The sequence below is a fragment of the Nerophis lumbriciformis genome, linkage group LG09 (assembly GCF_033978685.3).
Source record: "Nerophis lumbriciformis linkage group LG09, RoL_Nlum_v2.1, whole genome shotgun sequence".
Taxonomy (NCBI): Eukaryota; Metazoa; Chordata; class Actinopteri; order Syngnathiformes; family Syngnathidae; genus Nerophis; species Nerophis lumbriciformis.
The window spans coordinates 36704945-36725266 of record NC_084556.2 but is presented as its reverse complement, the minus strand read 5'-3'; the positions used below and the strand labels follow the sequence as shown (position 1 = coordinate 36725266).

At 38.1% G+C, this 20322-nt stretch overlaps 1 protein-coding gene across 1 annotated transcript; it reads right to left on the bottom strand.

The window, feature by feature from the left end:
• Positions 1–6066: 6066 nt before the first annotated feature.
• On the bottom strand, positions 6067–19813 carry LOC133607343 (uncharacterized). The gene is made up of 5 exons (XM_061961871.2): positions 19686–19813; positions 17790–17964; positions 17321–17689; positions 16087–16140; positions 6067–7157 (listed from the first exon to the last, which is right to left on the bottom strand). The coding sequence occupies exons 2-5, from the start codon at positions 17914–17916 to the stop codon at positions 6739–6741; spliced, it is 969 nt and encodes a 322-aa protein (XP_061817855.1). The 5' UTR covers positions 17917–17964; positions 19686–19813; the 3' UTR covers positions 6067–6738.
• Between the last annotated feature and the right edge of the window lie 509 nt (positions 19814–20322).

The following is a 20322-nucleotide window of genomic DNA, read 5'->3' as shown; positions in this document are numbered from 1 at the left end:
ACGCACCTGTTGTTAATCATGTCTGTGTTATTTAAGCTTTTCATTTTCTGTTGTTCGTGCTGGTGTCATATCTTTTCTAACCCTGCTATCCTCTCGTATCAAGCCATGTTCAAAGTCCCATGCCACAGTAAGTGTTTTTATTTCGTGTTCACAGTTTTTGCCTTTGTGCAAGTTTTGTTTTCATTTGCCAAGTTTTTTACCTCCGCCATTGTGTGCGCCTTTTGTTTGCTTCTGTTTTGTAGTTTGTTAGTGTTTAAAATAAATCATGTACCCACCTTCAAGCCATGTCCGATCCAAGTTCACTTGCATCTCGGGAAAACAATCACTCCATAGTCCACGTCCTGACACATTCAGGGATTTTCGGCCCCAACAATCACAAAAAAAGCCTGCAAAAATCTTTGAGGGACTGAAATATAGTAAAAACAGATACAATTCTAATATTTCACACTCTACTAAAGCATTACATTTGTTAAATAGCTTTAAAATTAGCTTTGAAGGCAAAGAAAAGTGTTTTTGCAAAGGAGCCATTTTACATGAAAGGCTGCCATTTTGGGGAATCTAGATCCTGGGATTATCACATGACTGTCACATGACAGCCGCGCCAAACAGTTTCTCATACGTTACATGGCTGTGTGATTTTTTTGTTGTTTGTTTGTTTCTTTTGAACCAGTGTTGCCAACTCCTCAGTAAGACAAGCAGCTATTGGCTGACCCCAAAAATGGCTTAAAGAGGCCAAATGGCATCATCGGCTAATATCCATAATTGTTGTTTTTACAAAGCATTCTCCTCACATTTCAGAACAACGTTTGCATTAACAAAGACTGTTGTTTTAAAACATTAAACTAATTATGTCCAATAGCAGCACCTTCCTGTTTTTAATTGTCATTGTTCACTCGCGACAAAGAAAGCAATCAAGCTAATACCCAAACGTCTCCAAAATCAGTCAAAGTCACCAGAAGGGTCTGAATATAACTATTTTGGAACATGCTGGTTAACAAGTTAAGTTAAGTAACGTCACATGGTTACATTTGTGTGTTTATTCCTATTCCTTTTTCCATGTCAAAACAAAACTGATATTTGTGTTTAACATGTTGACACTTACAATAATTATGTTTACATATTATCATTTGAAGGTTTGCTCACTTCCTGTGTTATAATGTCCCCATTTTCTGACAGGGAGGGAAAGGAATAGACATTACAGTATTATAAAATAGACGTTTTTTACTTCGTACCTGCTTCTCTGTTTCAGCCATGTTGTTTTTAGTGGATCTTTAATAGCTGTTGTCTTGCTAGCATTGATTGATTGATTGACACTGTTATTAGTAGATTGCACAGTGAAGTACATATTTCGTACAATTGACCACTAAATGGTAACACCCGAATAAGTTTTTCGCCTTGTTTAAGTCGGGGTCCACGTTAATCAATTCAGGCTCACATGCAAAATCAAGTTTTGCACATAGTCGAATGATCTAGTTTGTTCGTTCGTGCATTACATTTACAAACCCCGTTTCCATATGAGTTGGGAAATGGTGTTAGATGTAAATATAAACGGAATACAATGATTTGCAAATCATTTTCAACCCATATTCAATTGAATGCACTACAAAGACAAGATATTTGATGTTCAAACTCATAAACTTTTTTTTTTTTTGCAAATAATAATTAACTTAGAATTTCATGGCTGCAACACGTGCCAAAGTAGTTGGAAAAAGGCATGTTCACCACTGTGTTACATGGCCTTTCCTTTTAACAACACTCAGTAAACGTTTGGGAACTGAGGAGACACATTTTTTAAGCTTCTCAGGTGGAATTCTTTCCCATCCTTGCTTAATGTACAGCTTAAGTTGTTCAACAGTCCGGGGGTTTCCGTTGTGGTATTTTAGGCTTCATAATGCGCCACACATCTTCAATGGGAGACAGATCTGGACTACAGGCAGGCCAGTCTAGTACCCGCACTCTTTTACTATGAAGCCACGTTGATGTAACACGTGGCTTGTCATTGTCTTGCTGAAATAAGCAGGGGCGTCCATGGTAGCGTTGCTTGGATGGCAACATATGTTGCTCCAAAACCTTTATGTACCTTTCAGCATTAATGATGCCTTCACAGATGTGTAAGTTACCCATGTCTTGGGCACTAATACACCCCCATACCATCACACATGCTGGCTTTTTAACTTTGCGCCTATAACTATCCGGATGATTCTTTTCCTCTTTGGTCCAGAGGACACGATGTCCACAGTTTCCAAAAACAATTTCAAATGTGGACTCGTCAGACCACAGAACACTTTTCCACTTTGTATCAGTCCATCTTAGATGAGCTCAGGCCCAGCGAAGCCGACGGCGTTTCTGGGTGTTGTTGATAAACGGTTTTTGCCTTTCATAGGAGAGTTTTAACTTGCACTTACAGATGTAGCGACCAACTGTAGTTACTGACAGTGGGTTTCTGAAGTGTTCCTGAGCCCATGTGGTGATATCCTTTACACACTGATGTCGCTTGTTGATGCAGTACAGCCTGAGGGATCGACTTTCACGGGCTTAGCTGCTTACCTGCAGTGATTTCTCCAGATTCTCTGAACCCTTTGATGATATCATGGACCGTAGATGGTGAAATCCCTAAATTCCTTGCAATAGCTGGTTGAGAAAGGTTTTTCTTAAACTGTTCAACAATTTGCTCACGCATTTGTTGACAAAGTGGTGACCCTAGCCCCATCCTTGTTTGTGAATGACTGAGCATTTCATGGAATCTACTTTTATACCCAATCATGGCACCCACCTGTTCCCAATTTGCCTGTTCACCTGTGGGATGTTCCAAATAAGTGTTTGATGAGTATTCCTCAACTTTATCAGTATTTATTGCCACCTTTCCCAACTTCTTTGTCACGTGTTGCTGGCATCAAATTCTAAAGTTAATGATTATTTGCAAAAAAATAAAATGTTTATCAGTTTGAACATCAAATATGTTGTCTTTGTAGCATATTCAACTGAATATGGGTTGAAAATGATTTGCAAATCTTTGTATTCCGTTTATATTTACATCTAACATGTACAATATATTTACATTTAATGTTGTAAATGTCATGTTTTATGTATTTGTTTACTGTTTTTAATGTAACCTTGCTGCTGCCCTCTTGGCCAGGTCTCCCTTGGAAAAGAGATCTTTGATCTCAATGGGATTTTACCTGGTTAAATAAAGGCTAATAATAATAACACAATTTCCCAACTCATATGGAAACGGGGTTTGTACAAGCTTACCTGTCAACTCCACACAGCCGCTCAGCCTGTTGCGTTCACGGTCTCACAAACAGTTGGAGAGCACAAACCTCCTAAAACAACACATATTATTTATTTTCTTTCATCTATCTATACCAGTGTTGTGTAGTGACTGATGGCACAAGGCACATAATGAACATGCACCTGTTGCTGTTCATCCATCCATCCATTTTCTACTGCTTGTCCCTTTTGGAGTCGCGGGGGTGTTAATTGAGCCTATCTCAGCTGCATTTGGGCGGAAGGCGGGTACACCCTGGACAAGTCTCCACCTCATCGCAGGGCCAACACAGATAAACAGACAACATTCACACACTAGGGCCAATTTAGTGTTGCCAATCAACCTATCCCCAGGTGCATGTCTTTGGAGGTGGGAGGAAGCCGGAGTACCCGGAGGGAACCCACGCAGTCACGGGGAGGACATGTAAACTCCACACAGAAAGATCCCGAGGCCGGGATTGGACTCAGGACTACTCAGGAGGACCTTCGTATTGTGAGGCACACGCACTAACCCCTGTGTCACCGTGCCACCGTGCTATTTATACAACATCGTTATAATCTAATCCATTGTCATTAATGTTGTGTGTATCAAAAGGTGGGGCTGTGCGAGAGTACGTTGGTAAACATTCAACCCCCTTCCGCTTAAAAGTCGTGCTGGACAATTAGCTGGCAGTTTTTAGCTTGTTGCTCAGCGCTCTTGGCTTTCAATCTGTGGACACAGGACCTTAATCCCCGGCTGGTGTGAAGGAGGCGGAGTCAAGGTCTGGACACATGGCCAAAAAAGCATAAACAATTAAATGATAAAAATAAAAAAATGGTTTCATATACTTTTTGTATTAATTACTTATTCACTTATAAATGATTCAATGTAAAATTATGGTTACTAATTTAGGTTCACCCTGTACAGTAGCTAAATTGTAACTGCATCGCTTCTGTGAGCTACTTTTATAATCAGACAGCGCTCTCTACTGCTGATTTTAGGAAACTATAGGAATGACAACACCTGCTAGAAGAATCTGTCTAAAGATGATAGAACCGACTCTTAACTTCTATACAGCGGCTGGTGCGTTCAATGAACATAGACATATTTAGTAATCGGCGAGAATTGCCACAAATTAATTTTTTTCTCTTTTATTTTACACTATTTCAAGTTTATAGATCAGTCATCTCGAGGTCATCTTTATTTGAAATAATTAATGACGTTCATCTGTGTTTTAGATGGATTTCATATGGTTTCATTGTTTATTTGATTGCAAATTGTATTTTGTTTATGTTTAGTAGAAACCATAACAATCGACATCTTCATCAAAAACATCAATAATAAAGAGTGGCACGAGTGTATGACGTCACCATTATTGTGATGGCTGAAAAACCTGGGATTGAGGGTTTGATTCAGTTGCCAAACACTCCTTAAGAGTTTTATTAAACGTTCATCTATTTTTACTTTATATAAACAATTTTTTGTATATGAACAAATATTTGTATTTCTTATATTTTAATATTTATCGAATTTGATGGGGGTTTTTTTTATTTTGTGTAATTTATTTCTTATTAAAAAATATTTTAACTGTTACTATATTTTAAAATTCTATTTTTGACATTGTTTTCATTTATTTATGTAACAATTGTTTTCCAATTGTACATAAATATGTAAATATGTATTTATATTAATATAATATTTAATCAATAAAAAATAATTGTGTGCGAATCAATTAATCATCAATCAAAGTGTACTTATATAGCCCTTAATCACAAATATCTCAAAGGGCTGCACAAGCCACGACATCTTCGGCTCAGATCCCACATCAGGGCAAGAAAAAAACTCAACCCCATGGGAACGAGAAGCAATTTAATAATTGCCATTTTTATGTAATTACTCATTTATATTTTCTATTAAAAAAAGTTAAATAAATTGTGTTATATTTAAAATATTTATTTGGCTTTTTTGTCATTTTTTTATTATGAAAAAAATATTCCAGTTGATATTTTAATATCCATTGTGTTTAATTGCCGTTATTGTAATTATTTTCAAATTGCATGTAATTTTTTTTTTTTATTAAAGGTTTTTTTTTTATTAAAGTATATTTTCATGAAATGGTATTACATTTTAATATTGTAATAATTTGGTTGTTTTACATTTTCTTCATTTATGTAAAAATGTTTTAATTATTAAGAAATATTTCTAATTCTACTATATTTTCATATCTATTTCATTTGCTGTTACTTTTTATATAAGAACAATATTTTCATTAGATTTTATATTCTAACATTTATTTTATTTGGCATTTTGCAAATGTCTTTTAGATTTAAGAAAGATTTAATTTGATTATATATTTATTGGATTTAAATCAGCTGCCTTGTACACTCCTGTAGAGGTCACAAAATCATTTTTAGGGATTTTTTTCTCTAGATTGTTTTACTATTGAGAGATGCCTCTGTAGTCTTTGAGAGCTTTTTTAGTTAATGATTAATTTTATTTTCACAATAACATTTTATTTTTACAAAAACAAGTTTCGGGCTAAAAACGGCCCGTATTTGACCACACTTTGGACACCCCTAGTGCAGGTAAAAACATCACCCCGATATATTAATGAGGAAATTGTCACTCTTCAAGTGTCTGTGGTTGTTAAAATGATACGACTTATTTTACAAAAAGTAACTAAAACATATTTACAACTTTTACTTCTTATGTTTAAACGTGTTTGGTTTATTTAACATTAAGAGAAAATTTTAAATGTTATTCTGAATTTATATGCAGTATACACGATGTTAAAAAAAACATGACTCATACAACAACCAACATTTTCAACGTATAGCTTTCATATATATATAGACCATATAATGGTCAGTAGCAGAAAACTAATCAATATTACAGTACAAGTGAAACTCTATACCGGGGGTGTCCAAACCTTTTCATACATACAAATTAAAGGATGCAGGGGCCATTTTTTGTACATAAGATGCTAAAACTGTAGGTCAACATATGCTAGGTTTGCCCAACAAAACAGCTTTGTGTTAAAGGTCAAAAAGCATAGTAGTGTAATACATTTCAATAAAAATTTATTTTCTTAAATATGCCAATAAAAAACACTATGGACACCCCTGCTCTAAATAGACAGACGGAAGGGAACAATTATGGACACAAACTGCAAATTCAATGACCCATTCTTGAATGTCAGCAATAAAACTATGGAAAAGTTATACATATATAAAAAATGATATTTAAAAATAAGTGGTGCATGCTTTACAATGATGCACTGACAGGAGGTTTCACTCTCAGTAGCAAAAAAAACCCAACTATATTTATTACTATATCATGATTTTTTGTTTTAAAGCACAACCACGGAAGAGTACTGTCGAAAAGAACAGTAACCAGTGTAAAATCCAAAAGGAATTAGAAGGTTTCAGTGGCTGAAGGCCACGTTTAAAGTCAGGTCTTCAACTCCAACACGCCCGGCTGGCACCTTCATGCTATACTGCAGGTCGCCCGTTTAGCTTGTCATGCATGAGAGTGATGGCGCCACCTGTGAAGTCTCGAAGAACCTGGACAGTCTCCCGTTGGAGCCGCAGGGACTCGCGCACAAATTCCTGCTGAGTCTCCGCCAGTTGCTGCACCGACTCGGACAGCAGCTCCAGAGAGCGGGAAACTGTCTCCATCAAGATGTTAGTGGCGTGCTGCTCCTGGAGGCTGAGCGAGGCGTTCTGTAGCATGCTTTCTCGCGCGTTGATGGTGGACTGTGTCGTCGAGTGCGAGGACGTGGATGTTGACCCGCCTGAGGGAATATGAGATTGTCCTGGTCTCTGGAGGCCGTTGTTTCCTTTGTGATCCCCTGTCGGCTTAGATGCGGGAATTGAAGGCAGCGCGTCATCTTTCGGGTCATCTTCCCACTCTGCCAATGAAACATTAGCATCTTGAGTCAAGGGAAACCAAATAGACACTTGTTTATTGACATTTAGGGACTGATCTACTAAGATCCAAAGAAGTGCTGAATAGTAAACAAAAAAAGCATGTATATTACGTGGGCGTGTGTGGGTGATCTATGAAGATTGATAACCAGTGCAAAAGTGGTGCAGCGTTTAAGAGGTTTTTTTTGCATTTACTAAGGACTGTCACCATGGAGACACTTATACACTGCACATGCATGGCATCATGCCCCAACCTGTGGTGTTTTGCTATGTTGTGAAACATGTAGCACACAACTATAATCCGTGCCACCTTTTTTGGGCTAAGAAGTGATTCTCCAGAGCGCGATCCAGACATCGGAACCAAATTTTAAGTACGCCAAAGGTGCGCTTCACAATGTTTTATGTTGGTCCCCTTTTTGATTGGAAATTTTAAAAAAAAATACCACTCCTGTTCATTTGTGCAACAGTTGTTAGGAAGGGGCGATTTAGCCAAAATCTTTATCACCTATTGTGATAACGATATTTATCATGATATATCATCATCATCATCATCATTTCTTTTTATTCCTTTCATGAAAATGCATATATACAAGCCATATACAGTTGACACTTTCATTGTTTTTTTGTTTCTTATACATTTCCATGATCAGAAAGGAGCAGATGGAAGAATACTATTCTTATATTACTTTGGCATATAAATGATCATATGAAAATGATAAATACATTTATTATTGTACTTGCTAATATACTGTTAATATCTGACCCAGTTTACACTGCAAACCAAATCTGATTTGTTTGCCCTCAAGTGACACAGAACAGATTTTTTTGCCAGCCTAAACGCTTCAAATCTTATCTTTTTGTATCAGATTCAGGCCACATCAGGAGGTAGTCCGAATCCGATTGGAATCTGATCTTTTCAAATGTGACTTTAGTCTAAACAGCAGTGCAACCCGTATGCAAATTTTTGACAGCTTTGGGCGAGCTACATCATTCATGTGCACGGGGAAAGACGCAGCCCGCCAGCGGAAGTTGATACTTCATCACAACATTCAGTTTCGGTGAGCAAAGTCTTTTTTTCGGCAACTGAATTTTTTCTGCATCACTAGTCAATAGTAGTGGTAGTTCAAAAACCACTAGTTTTTGATAAATAAATAAAAAAGCAAAAGTTGTAGAATGACCTCTTTCATTTGTATTTATTAATTTATTTGTAAAATCAAAAAAGTTTTATTTTTAGGCCATATCGCCCGGGCCTACAACAAAGTATTGAGCAAAGGAAACATTCATTTATTCCATTTTGGAATAAGGCTGTACAAAACAAGATGTGGAAAAAGTGAAGCACTGTGAATACTTTCTGGATGCACTTTATATGTACCACTCATCCATACTTCATCAGCCTAATTTGTATAACCACCCTGAACAGTGAAATGCGGTGGAAACACAAACCACACACTACAGAAAACTTTGAGGCCTCTTGGGTGCTTATTGGAGGACATTTAGATGCTACTTGGCAGGCCAGCTTTGTACAAATTAACATGCTGCAGGGCTGCTTGCATTGGAGCTTATATCAGAGAGATAAGCGGAAGATGGATGGATAGATCCAAACAATACATGCTTTTTTTGCTGATATTGGACCAAAATATGATATCAATATCGGATCACGACACCCATAGTGGTAGTTGCAGTAAACAATGGCGACAAAAGTGACGTACACATTGTTGTTGGAGCTGAAACTAATCATTTTTATTGTACATATTGCTCCGATTGGTCATACAAATGCTGATACTTTTTTATGTTCCATAACAACTAAGCTGTAGCAACATTGTTTTTGTAAGAGCAAACATTGAGGAACTCCTTATCTGGTGTAGTAAGACATCGTCTTGCGACGGCATGCTACGGCAGTAGCCATAAGATAGCTATGGCACGAGGTTAGGTAGCTTTTGGGTCAGCGGCTGATAAGCTTTTGAGTTAGTATTGCACAACACAATGCGATAAGACACCCATCTCTACTGACTGAAAAACATGAACAATCATATTACAGTATGTAATATGTGGGCTAATGCCCACATTTCATGTTTTGTTTGTACACAGCTAGCTTGACACTGTATGTACTGTAGTTGTAATAACGAGCATGATGTGTTCATGATCAATACTATAGTGACTGTTATAATAGTAATAGTAATAATAGTTGTCTGTTTGGTCCAGCAGGCCGGGGAAGTTTTTTCAAGTTGACTTCGGGTAGGCGCGCCATTTACGGTATGTCAGCATAGTTTGGCTCCAAGTTCCACATTTACATCGCCAAGTCATGACTCGGCTTCCGTTTCAGCCAACGTTTCACCCTCTGTTCGTGCTCGCTTCTATAACCAGCAGTTCATCCTGCGTATATTCAGGTTCAAAAAGATAAGGGTATAAATCCTCATTTGCCAAATAATAGTCGTTTTCGTTAACAAGTCTGCCATGATTCCTGTTTGACGCTCAACAACCCGCAGCAAACACGCTCGCAGCAAATACATTTGACGACACAGCAAAAACAACACGTACAGCAGCGTTTTTTGCACACTTTCATCAATTTTGACGACGCTGATTTTGGAACACAGAGTGAAGCGGAACGCCAGTTGCAAAGTTTGCAAGTCAGCTAGCCGGTGGCTAGGCTTACAGCTGATTGGTTGTGTTACCTAGCAGCAGCATGCCGCCGAAGAAGGTAATGTCAGCTGAGGGAGGGAGGCGAACTTTATAACACCATAGAGTTTTAGGCCAAAGAGATTTCTGTGGTTAAACAGCAGCAGAAAGGCCTCCTGGAACTGTTGGAAGAAGTGAAGATCCTCAGGATCCAGCACATCGAGAAGGAAGGACGTCTAGTGGACCTGGAGCAATACTCTATTTGTATTTTCATTTTATTTGAACAGGGACAACGCACATTGATCAACATTGCTGTAAATGTGCAAGTTTTAGCTACACAGCCAGTTTCAAACCATTGTCCTTGGGCAAGATGTCGATCGCCAGGAGCAAACAATATACAATTAAAACAATCATTGAGAACCTACTTAAAATAGTAAAACAATTGATCAGTATCTTACACACATTTACGGCAACATTCAGCACAGGGACTATACATTAGCTTTAACAGCACCATGAACAATTCCACACAGGCATGGTTACACTGACAGCAGGGAGGTTCAACGATGTAATTGTGACTGGGATCTGCATTAAACCCCGGTCATACGCCCGGGCGGTGACCACTGACAACGCGGGGGAGCCCGGTGAGCAGGATGACAGATCGGCAAAGAAACAGGTGACTGCATTCCTCCACTCAAACATAGAGGACTGCCACCCTCTGCCCCGTAAAAGTGACGGAAATACATCAGTCGTTATGAGATTTACAAAAAGAAAATACAAGTCTGCACCATTGAAGCAGGGAAGGAAGCTTAAAGGAACAACTGTATTCATTAACAAGCGCCTCACAAAACGCAACTCCGATATTGCCAGAAAAACATGCCTTCTGAAAAAACAAGCGAAAATTTAAAGCACATGGACAAGCAATTATAAAGTACTGATCAAGCTGAATGAAACTCCAGAGCAAGCAAAACTGTCGTCATCATAAACATGAGGAGCTGTACAGGTACCAGCAAGCATCATGAACCTGATTGTAAGGTATTACCCATTCCACACACGATCATGACACCATCGGAAATATATCACACACCTTCACCTGGAAACCATGACGACACAACTCAAGGGACTTTTGATCTCGACAATATGGAACTGAAAACTTTTCAATATACAGACCATAAAGAAAATTATATAGATCAAGACAATAATAGATTTTCCAACGTTACTGATAATTGCTGTTACTATATGGACTAACAGTACAATCAAACTATTAAAACGGATAAAAAACTTTAAATAATCCATTTAAACAGCAGAAGCATGTACGCAAATTTTAGTAACATTAAGGATAATTTGAATAGATTTACAAAACCATTCAAGATTATTGCCATATCAGAAACATGGATTAACGCTGAAAAAGGAATGGATTTCCAGCTGGATGGATATGAACTCAATCACATCAACAGAAAGAACTAAAGCGGAGGAGGTGTGGCTGTATATGTGGACAAAGACTTGAACTATACGGTACTGGGAACAATGTCAACTTCTGTGGACAATTTGTTTGAATGTATAACCACTGAAATCTGTAGAGGGTAAAAAACAAAAATATAATAATCTGCTGTATACAGTATACAGGGCACAAGATTTTAGCATATAATCATTTAATGATTGGATTGAGGCATCTTTTTCAAAGGTTAATCAAAAAGTCATTTTCATTTGTGGTGACCTCAATATTGATCTTTTGAATCTGAGCAAGCACAAACTAACATATGAATTCATAAATACAATATACAGTATGAGCCTTTATCCAAAAATCTACAGACCTAGCAGAATCACACCTCATTGTTCCACGTTAATCGACAACATCTTCACTAATGATCAGTGGTCACTGATCATTGACATCAGTGACCACTTGCCAGTCTTCACAGTTTATGATGGTGAATTTAAAGGAAATCAGACTTATGAAAAGACAACACAAGGACAGATGAAACTATGAAGGCACTGAGAAATGACCTATGTGCACAAAAGTGGGATGCAGTGTAGAAGGAAAGTGATATTGATAAGGCATACAACACATTTTTAAGCATATTTACATCATTATATTATAAAACTGTCCTATAAAACAATATAGTAGGAAACATACGTAAATACTCAGATCGACCATTGATCACTAAGGGGTTATAGATTGCCTGTACAAAGAAAAATATACTCTATAGAGAATTTATGAAAGACAGAACTAAAGAGACTGAAAATAATTACAAAAAATATAAGAATAATTTGATCAGTCTTATAAGGAAAAGTAAAAAAGCATACTATCATCCATCCATCCATCCATCCATGAGAACATGCAAACTCCACACAGAAAGATCCCGAGCGCAGGATCGAACCCAGGACTTCCCCCCTCGCCACCGTGCTGCCCGCAAAGCTACCGTCAGTATTTCATAGATAACGATATCAGAAAGGAAACTATGGACGACATAGTGAGTACCGGTAGCTTTAACCAGTTCTTTGTGAGTTTTGGACCAAACCTGGCTGAAAAAAATACTGATCCCTTGTCATCACAGCATTGGAATGATAATCTTACAGAGAGAAACACTAACTCAATATTCCTCACAGCAGTGGAAGAGAAAGAAATAATTGACATTGTAAATAAATGATAAATGGGTTGTACTTGTATAGCGCTTTTCTACCTTCAAGGTACTCAAAGCGCTTTGACACTACTTCCACATTTACCCATTCATTTCAAATAAATTGAAAGTTAAAACACTGACTGATGACAATAACATTGATATGAAAATCGTGAAAAAAGTCATTGAGGGCATTTCTGAACCGCTAATTTTCATCTGTAATTTATCATTCCAAACTGGCAAATTTCCAAGTAAAAAGAAAATGGCTAAAGTTGTACCGCTGTATAAATCTGGAGATGGACATCAATTCACAAATTACAGACTCGTCTCATTACTAACACATTTTCAAAAATTCTAAAAATAGTATTCAATAATCGATTAGAAAAATTCATAGTCAAACATAAATTAAATGATAATAAATGATAAATGGGTTGTACTTGTATAGCGCTTTTCTACCTTCAAGGTACTCAAAGCGCTTTGACACTACTTCCACATTTACCCATTCACACACACATTCACACACTGATGGAGGGAGCTGCCATGCAAGGCGCTAACCAGCACCCATCAGGAGCAAGGGTGAAGTGTCTTGCTCAGGACACAACGGACATGACGAGGTTGGTACTAGGTGGGGATTGAACCAGGGACCCTCGGGTTGCGCACGGCCACTCTTCCACTGCGCCACGCCGTCCCAAATTACTCACTGACAATCAGTACAGGTTCAGATCAAACAGTTCAACATCACTGGCACTAATGGAATCAATAGAAGTAATCACTAACGTTATAGAAGATAAACAATATGCAATTTGGAATATACATCGATCTTAGGAAAGCCTTTGACACACTCAATCATGACTTTTTAATCAATACACTGGAACAGTACGGGATCAGAGGGATAGTTTTGCATTGGGTTGAGAGGTATTTAAAGGACAACAGTCAATTTGTCAAGTTGGGAGACTATCGCTAATTGTGTTTGGACATTGTGTCCCCTAGGGATCAGTGCTGGGGCCCAAACTGTTTATAAATGACATATGTAACGTCTCTATTGTATTGAAATTGGTTCTATTTGCAGACGACACAAACATGTTTTGCTCAGGGAATGATTCACAAGAGCCTCTGGGGTGTATCACTGAATACATTTGTAAAATAAAGAGGTGGTTTGATAGAAACAAATGATCTCTTAATTTAAACGAAACTCAATTCATGTTATTTGGGAACTGTAAAATGAACACTCAACCAATAATGCAGGTAAATGGTGTTGACATTACAAGGGTACATGATAATACATTTGTAGGAGTAATAATGGACAAAAAAATAACATGGAAACCTCACATTAAGCATGTTTGAGGCAAACTGTCAAGTAGCATCTCAGTACTAAGGAAGGCAAAACACTTCCTGGACCACAATTCATTCCGTATTCTCTACAATTCACGGATCTTATCGTATTTGAGTTACTGTGCAGAGATTTGGGGCAACACCTATTAATCTACACTCCAACCACTGTGGATTCTGCAAAAAAGAGCTATCAGGATCATTTATAACACTGGGTACAGAGAGCACACAAACCTCTTATTCTTAAAATCTAAAATACTGAAACTCATTGATCTGGTACACTTCCAAACAGCACAAATTATGTACAGGGCAATAAACAACATACGAGTAAATATTCAAGCATGTTTTTTTCTGAGAGAAGGGGTATATGATCTGAGGGGGGAACTCAATCTGATTCATCTGCATGCACGCTCGACTTTAAAAACATATTTATTGCATTTTAATATGTGGACTGAAACTGTGGAACAGACGAGCAGAGGAGCTCAGACAATGTCCAACCATGAGCAAATTCAAACAGTGGTACAGACAGATGGTATTTACAAAGTACAGGGAAGAAGAGGGGTATGGCTAACACTAGGGTTCTCACATTTTGAAAAACTTGCTGTTCTCTATTTATGTTATTTATTTTGACACAATCATTTATGGTGTGGTTGTTAGTTGGTGATTGTTGTTTTTGGTGGAGAGTATTAAAATAGGAAAGAATAAAATCGACACAAAAAGTCAGATATAGATATAATAACTAATAATAACTGAAATTTATATAGCGGTTTTCTAAGTACCCAAAGTCGCTTTACATGTAGAACCCATCATTCATTCACACCTGGTGGTGGTAAGCTACTTTCATAGCCACAGCTGCCCTGGGGTAGACTGACAGAAGCGTGGCTGCAATTTGCGCCAACGGCCCCTCCGACCACCACCTATCATTCATCATTCAATTCACCGGTGTGAGTGGCACCGGGGGCAAAGGGTGAAGTGTCCCGCCCAAGGACACAACGGCAGCGATTTTTTGGATGGTAAGAGGCGGTGAGCGAACCTGCAACCCTCAGGTTTCTGGCACGGTTGCTCTACCCACTACGCCATGCCGTAGTGGGTAGTAGTACCTACCTAGATATAGTACTAGGTAGGTAGTACTAGGTACTAGGTAGGTACTAAATGGAGAAGGAGCAGGAATTAATAAGCTAATGCTTCTTCCTACTCCTTTCTAAACACACAAATTGGTTTTATCAGATACTGCTTCAAGTGTAATGTAGTATTCACATGTTGTTTGAAATAAAGCATTCATTCATTACAACATACTTGCGTTTGTTTCCAGAAGTAGGAACACACATTTGTTGCCGGAAGTCGGAACGGAAATACTGTAAACACGCTGAGGAAAGAAGTTCCGGTAATGCATAAAATGACCAAATATGGTAAATATTGAACACAATACATATTGTTATGAACGTGTCTGTTACTAAACTATATACTGTATATACTTGCAGTGTGTATATAAAACGTTGGAGGGTTTTGAAGTTGTTTTAGAGGGCTTTGAAGGCTACAATGGTGACTCCCATTGTTAGCATTTTGCAAGTGTTTTTTTATATCATCTTTAGAATCCTAAAAAAAAGACATGTGTTTTTGTCTCTCATAATGATTGTGAACAATAGGCACAATTCCCCCCAAAAAGTGCAGTTCCCCTTAAACGTGGGCAAATTTGGGGGAGACATTATTTTAGATGAGGCATTTGGTGCATAAAATGACAAACTACACTCTCAGACAATACTGATGCGCTCCATATGTACTGGGAAGTCAGAATTTACGAGTTCCTAGTTGGAGGTTTCAACTGAATTCCTACCGGTACTTGGAAAGTCGGAGAGTTCTCACAACCACCGAGTTGACTTCAAAGATGGCTGCAATAATAGAAGCTTATGTAATATCTGTTATCAGCCCTTCTGAGTATTTGTTGTCGTACTAAATCAGCCATACTGTATACGATGTATTGTTGGACGTTTACTGTATATATATGGTAATGTTACTGTAGTGTAAATAAAATGTTTTCCTGTGTTTTATTTGTCCTACATTACTAGCAATAGCGTCTGTTTCCTCTTCCTCCACTGTGTTTGAAGATTGCAGAAAAAGCGCACATTTTTAAATAAGTTGTTTATATTCAGATAAGGCAAGCGCAAGAATATCTTTCATGAATGTGGCTATCTTGATTTTCGACCTCGTAACTGTAACGCTCATAACTCGGCTGTGACGTCAATCCTAGCTCCGACTTCCAACATCCAAGGTTAATGGAACACACCATCGGTGTTCATGAACAAGAGCAAATCTATTTGTGGAAATCCAAATGTGTTGTATCTTAACAACTCACCGTCTGTAGTGGGTAATTCAAACTGCAGATCAAACGCAGGTTGTGACATGTCCCCTGCAAGAAAAAATAATTCTGAAATTAACTCTTATTTCAGTCAAATAATAACTATAAAATACAAACTCCATGATATACATGAATAACAATTTATTGTATGACTGGAAATGAAGTTTGTAAGTAAGCATTTATAACCGGACTGTCCAGTGTCATGTATATATACTGTATATGGGGGTGCTGGAGCCTATCCCAGCTGCATTCGGGCGGAAGGCAACGTACACCCTGGACAAGTCGCCACCCAATTGCAGGGCCAACACAGATAGACAAACAACATTCACACTCACCACCGTGCTGCCTACACACATATATATAGTCAAAATGTTGACATATTATCAGACAACATATACAGTGCATACAGTATGTATCTGTTATGCAGAGTGGAAGTGGGTGGGATATATCCAAATAGCGATAGCATTGAAGATGGTATTAGCACTGAATTAATACTAGCATGATGAGATTGTCATTTTCCTGTTCTCTATTTTGTTTATATTGTTATATTAGTAACAAACTCTGGTAGGGCTGCATCAATTATTTAAATTATTGAGTAATCTATCGACCAGTTTGTTCAATCAAATAAAACACTTTATAGCTTCTATGCATATTTAAAGAAAAATAGTTGATCAATATTTTTCCGCAAGCCATAACCTTCATTTTTTTTCTAAAAACATTCACATCAACATTGAAAATGCACTTTTAATATGTGTGCCTTAATAAAATGACACCTTTTTTTTTTTTTAAACACTCTGCTGTTCCGGGCACTCCATGCGGTCCAGATTGGATCAGTTTTTATTAGTTACACTCAAGTGATTAATCAAAGCAGCAGAATGTAAATGAAAGTTTTTTAATAAAAAATTAACCGATATATAATTGCAGCCATAAACTCAGGGAATAAGGTTTTGAACACAGGTGGACTTTGGGCATTATAAGCAAATAGTTTTCGCTTCTTTTCACTTATTTTTGCACTATTTTCGATATTTTGCTGAAACAAGTATGCGTAATAAACAGCAATAACTATTATATTATAACATTTGCAGTATCACCCACCTATACTTTGCAGGTTTCACTCTCACCTGCTCTACAGAACACATTTTAATGTGGTAGTTTACATTTGATAAAAATAAAAGTTTGCATTTCTACTAGAAGAATAGGACGTTAGTGGAGACAGACAACACATCCGTACCGTTGGGAGAACTCTGCATTCCAACCATGTCCTCGTCTTCCATTTCTTCTTCCTCTGGCACGTCGTCATCATCGCCCAAGGGACCAAAGTCACTGCTGATCTCATCTTCCTGATCCATCTCCAGGATCTGGTGTACTATTTTCTCAGTTTGATTCAGGTCTTTGGAGAGGCGAGAGTTGAGGCCACGGTTTGGCACTTTGCCCGACCGCATGGCGGCCACCTTCCGCTTCGTGTCACACTTTAGGTCGGACCATTTCTTGATGACCTCGATGACCTCTCGCTGGCATTCGCCAATTTCATTGACGCGGGCCGTGATTTCTGCCCAAGTGCGCTTCTTCATGTCTGTCGGCACGCCACGGTTGAATTTGCCTTATGTGTGAAACAAAAATACTTATCAGTTTATACGCTTGAAGCATTCAACATTTTCCGTACACTTTTCTGAAGTTTAAAGCTAAATTAAAGCACATACCCACAACCACAGAGCGATGTTTCCGCACTTCATCCAAAAGTATGTGGACTTCGCTGAATGTGAAACGGGCTTTTCTTTTCTTGAAGCGTATGGCACTGTCCTGGTTGTAAAGTAATGTTGAAGACATCCTCCGCAAACAGCGTCTAGCTCTTTCCCAAACTCTTGGCTTCTATTACTAGAGGAGGCAAGCAGTTGACAATCACATTGCAATTGTTATACAGCAATACAGCTACTTGCGTGGTTGCTAAAAAAAATGGTGCTACTTTCGCAATATGCGCTAAAAAGCCGATGATTGAATAGACCAGTGTTTTTTAACCACAGCGCACTAGTGTGCCGTGAGATATTGTCTGGTGTGCCGTGGGAAATTATGCAACCTAACCCAATTGGTCCAAAAAATATTTTTTGCAAATCAATTATTATAATCTGCAAATAATGTGTTGTTACTAAGTGTCTTTGCTGTGAAGAGCTCGACAGGGTAACCATACAATACTCCATATCAATAGGTGGCAGCAGGTAGTTAATTGCTTTGTAAAAGTCGTAATGTGTCGGGTGAGACGAAAATGGTTTGTTGTGATCCCAATATGCAGACCACAGCGGGAGGCACTGGGCAGGTAAAAAGGTATGTAATGCTTAAACCAAAAATGAATAAAAGGAAAAGGAAAAGGCAATGAAGCATAGGGATGGCTATGCAAAACAAAAGTAAAAACTGAACTGGCTACAAAGTAAACAGAAACAGAATGCTGGACGACAGCAAAAACTTACGGTCTCCACAAAGTACATCCGTACATGACATGACAATCAACAATGTCCACACAAAGAAGAATAGCAACAAAGACTATAAAAATGGGACCCATTACCTCCCTGCTTGGCACTCAGCATCAAGGGTTGGAATTGGGGGTTAAATCACCAAAAATGATTCCCGGGCGCAGCCACCGCTGCTGCCCACTGCTCCCCTCACCTCCCAGGGGGTGATCAAGGGTGATGGGTCAAATGCAGAGAATAATTTCGCCACACCTAGTGTGTGTGTGACAATCATTGGTACTTTAACTTTAACTAAAATAGCCTTGCTTGCTAAAACAAAGCAGGCGCGGGGAATAGCGCTCAAATTAAGACATGAAACTGCTACAGGAAAACACCAACAATCCAGGAAGGGCCACCAAAATAACAGCGCAAGACAAAAACACTACACAGGAAAACACCAAAAAACTCAAAATAAGGCACGACGACCTGGTGGAGTTTCAGTTTTTTAACGTTTTTAACGTGGTGTGCCTCTGGAATTTTTTATGAAAAAAAACTTGCCTTGCCTCAAAAACAGCTTGAAAAACACAGACATAGACTTGCATTAACACCGTTTATTAAGGACTAGCAACACTTAACAGTGAAAGTAGTTCGCCATATGCACAATAGGAGTGCTACTGTAAAATCCAGATGTGATATCCTAGTTAACAAATGTAACTCATTTACATACTGTATTGTACAGAAACATACTTTTCCCGCACTGATATCAGGTCAACATTAGCATTTATCAGCTGGTATACTTTTTGGGGGCCAAACATGAGTTTTTACGTAGCGCAATTTCAACTCGGCTAGCCCCCTTTGTAGCAAGCTAATGCTACATTTTGGTTAGCGCACAGTGTGCCATTAGTTAAAAAGTACGTACCAAACAAACATTTTTAAACACATTTCTAACATATTCCAATATACTTTTACTTGTCAGTGTTAGCTTGAACATAGTAGCATTGATACAGAACCAGCTCAAGCCCGGTTTTGGTCGCTATGCTGTAAGCCGAAGCTAATGGCAATGTGAGAACAGGCTAAAATGATACAATGTTGACGTTATTCCACCATTACAACATTTAAATTACAAACACATATGTACGAAAATTATGGACGCACCTGCGAGATTTAAAAAAAAAAGTTTAGATTTGGTCCTTAAGTATGTCCTTATCAACAAGCTAGCTTGTGTAAAGCTAGCGGAAAAGACTCCCCCCGCCCCCCGCACACGCAGACTCCATGTCCGGCAACTAGGTCAAGAGAAGTCGGCAAAATAAAATAATCCTGGTTTAAAGCTCAAATACATGTATATTACTAAACAACCCTTATTATGTATTATTAAACGGACAAAATGGGCACAACATTTCGTATTTGTTAACCTTTATTTATCTATGTTGCTTTTCTTTCCTGATATTAACACATGCTCTTCTTTTGAAGGGATAACAACTTCCGAAAGTGACAGGAAGCGAAGGTGGATAGACTTTAAAATAGTTATCTATGGAAAATGTGAATACATTGGATTTGGCTTCTTTTGAAGGGAGAACAACTTCCGAACGTGACAGGAATCAAGGGTGGAGAGACTTTATAGTTACGGATGGAAAATGTGAATACATTGGATTTGTAGTCAAAGGGACCGTATAGCAAATATTGCTAAACTAAAAAATATATAGAGCCAATATCCACATTTTTTTCAATAATCAACGTTGTGATGCATACAAAAGAGATGCAGAGGCCTTTTTCATACATACTGTACATTAGA

What these genes read in the sequence shown, in the direction of transcription:
- LOC133607343 (XM_061961871.2), bottom strand. Translation starts at nt 17,916, where the DNA reads ATGTCTTCAACATTACTTTACAACCAGGACAGTGCCATACGCTTCAAG. An exon ending in AATGCAGAGTTCTCCCAACG is followed by an intron (nt 16,141 to 17,320) that starts GTACGGATGTGT and finishes TTTTTCTTGCAG; the next exon opens with GGGACATGTCACAACCTGCG. An exon ending in TGAATTACCCACTACAGACG is followed by an intron (nt 7,158 to 16,086) that starts GTGAGTTGTTAA and finishes TTTCATTGGCAG; the next exon opens with AGTGGGAAGATGACCCGAAA.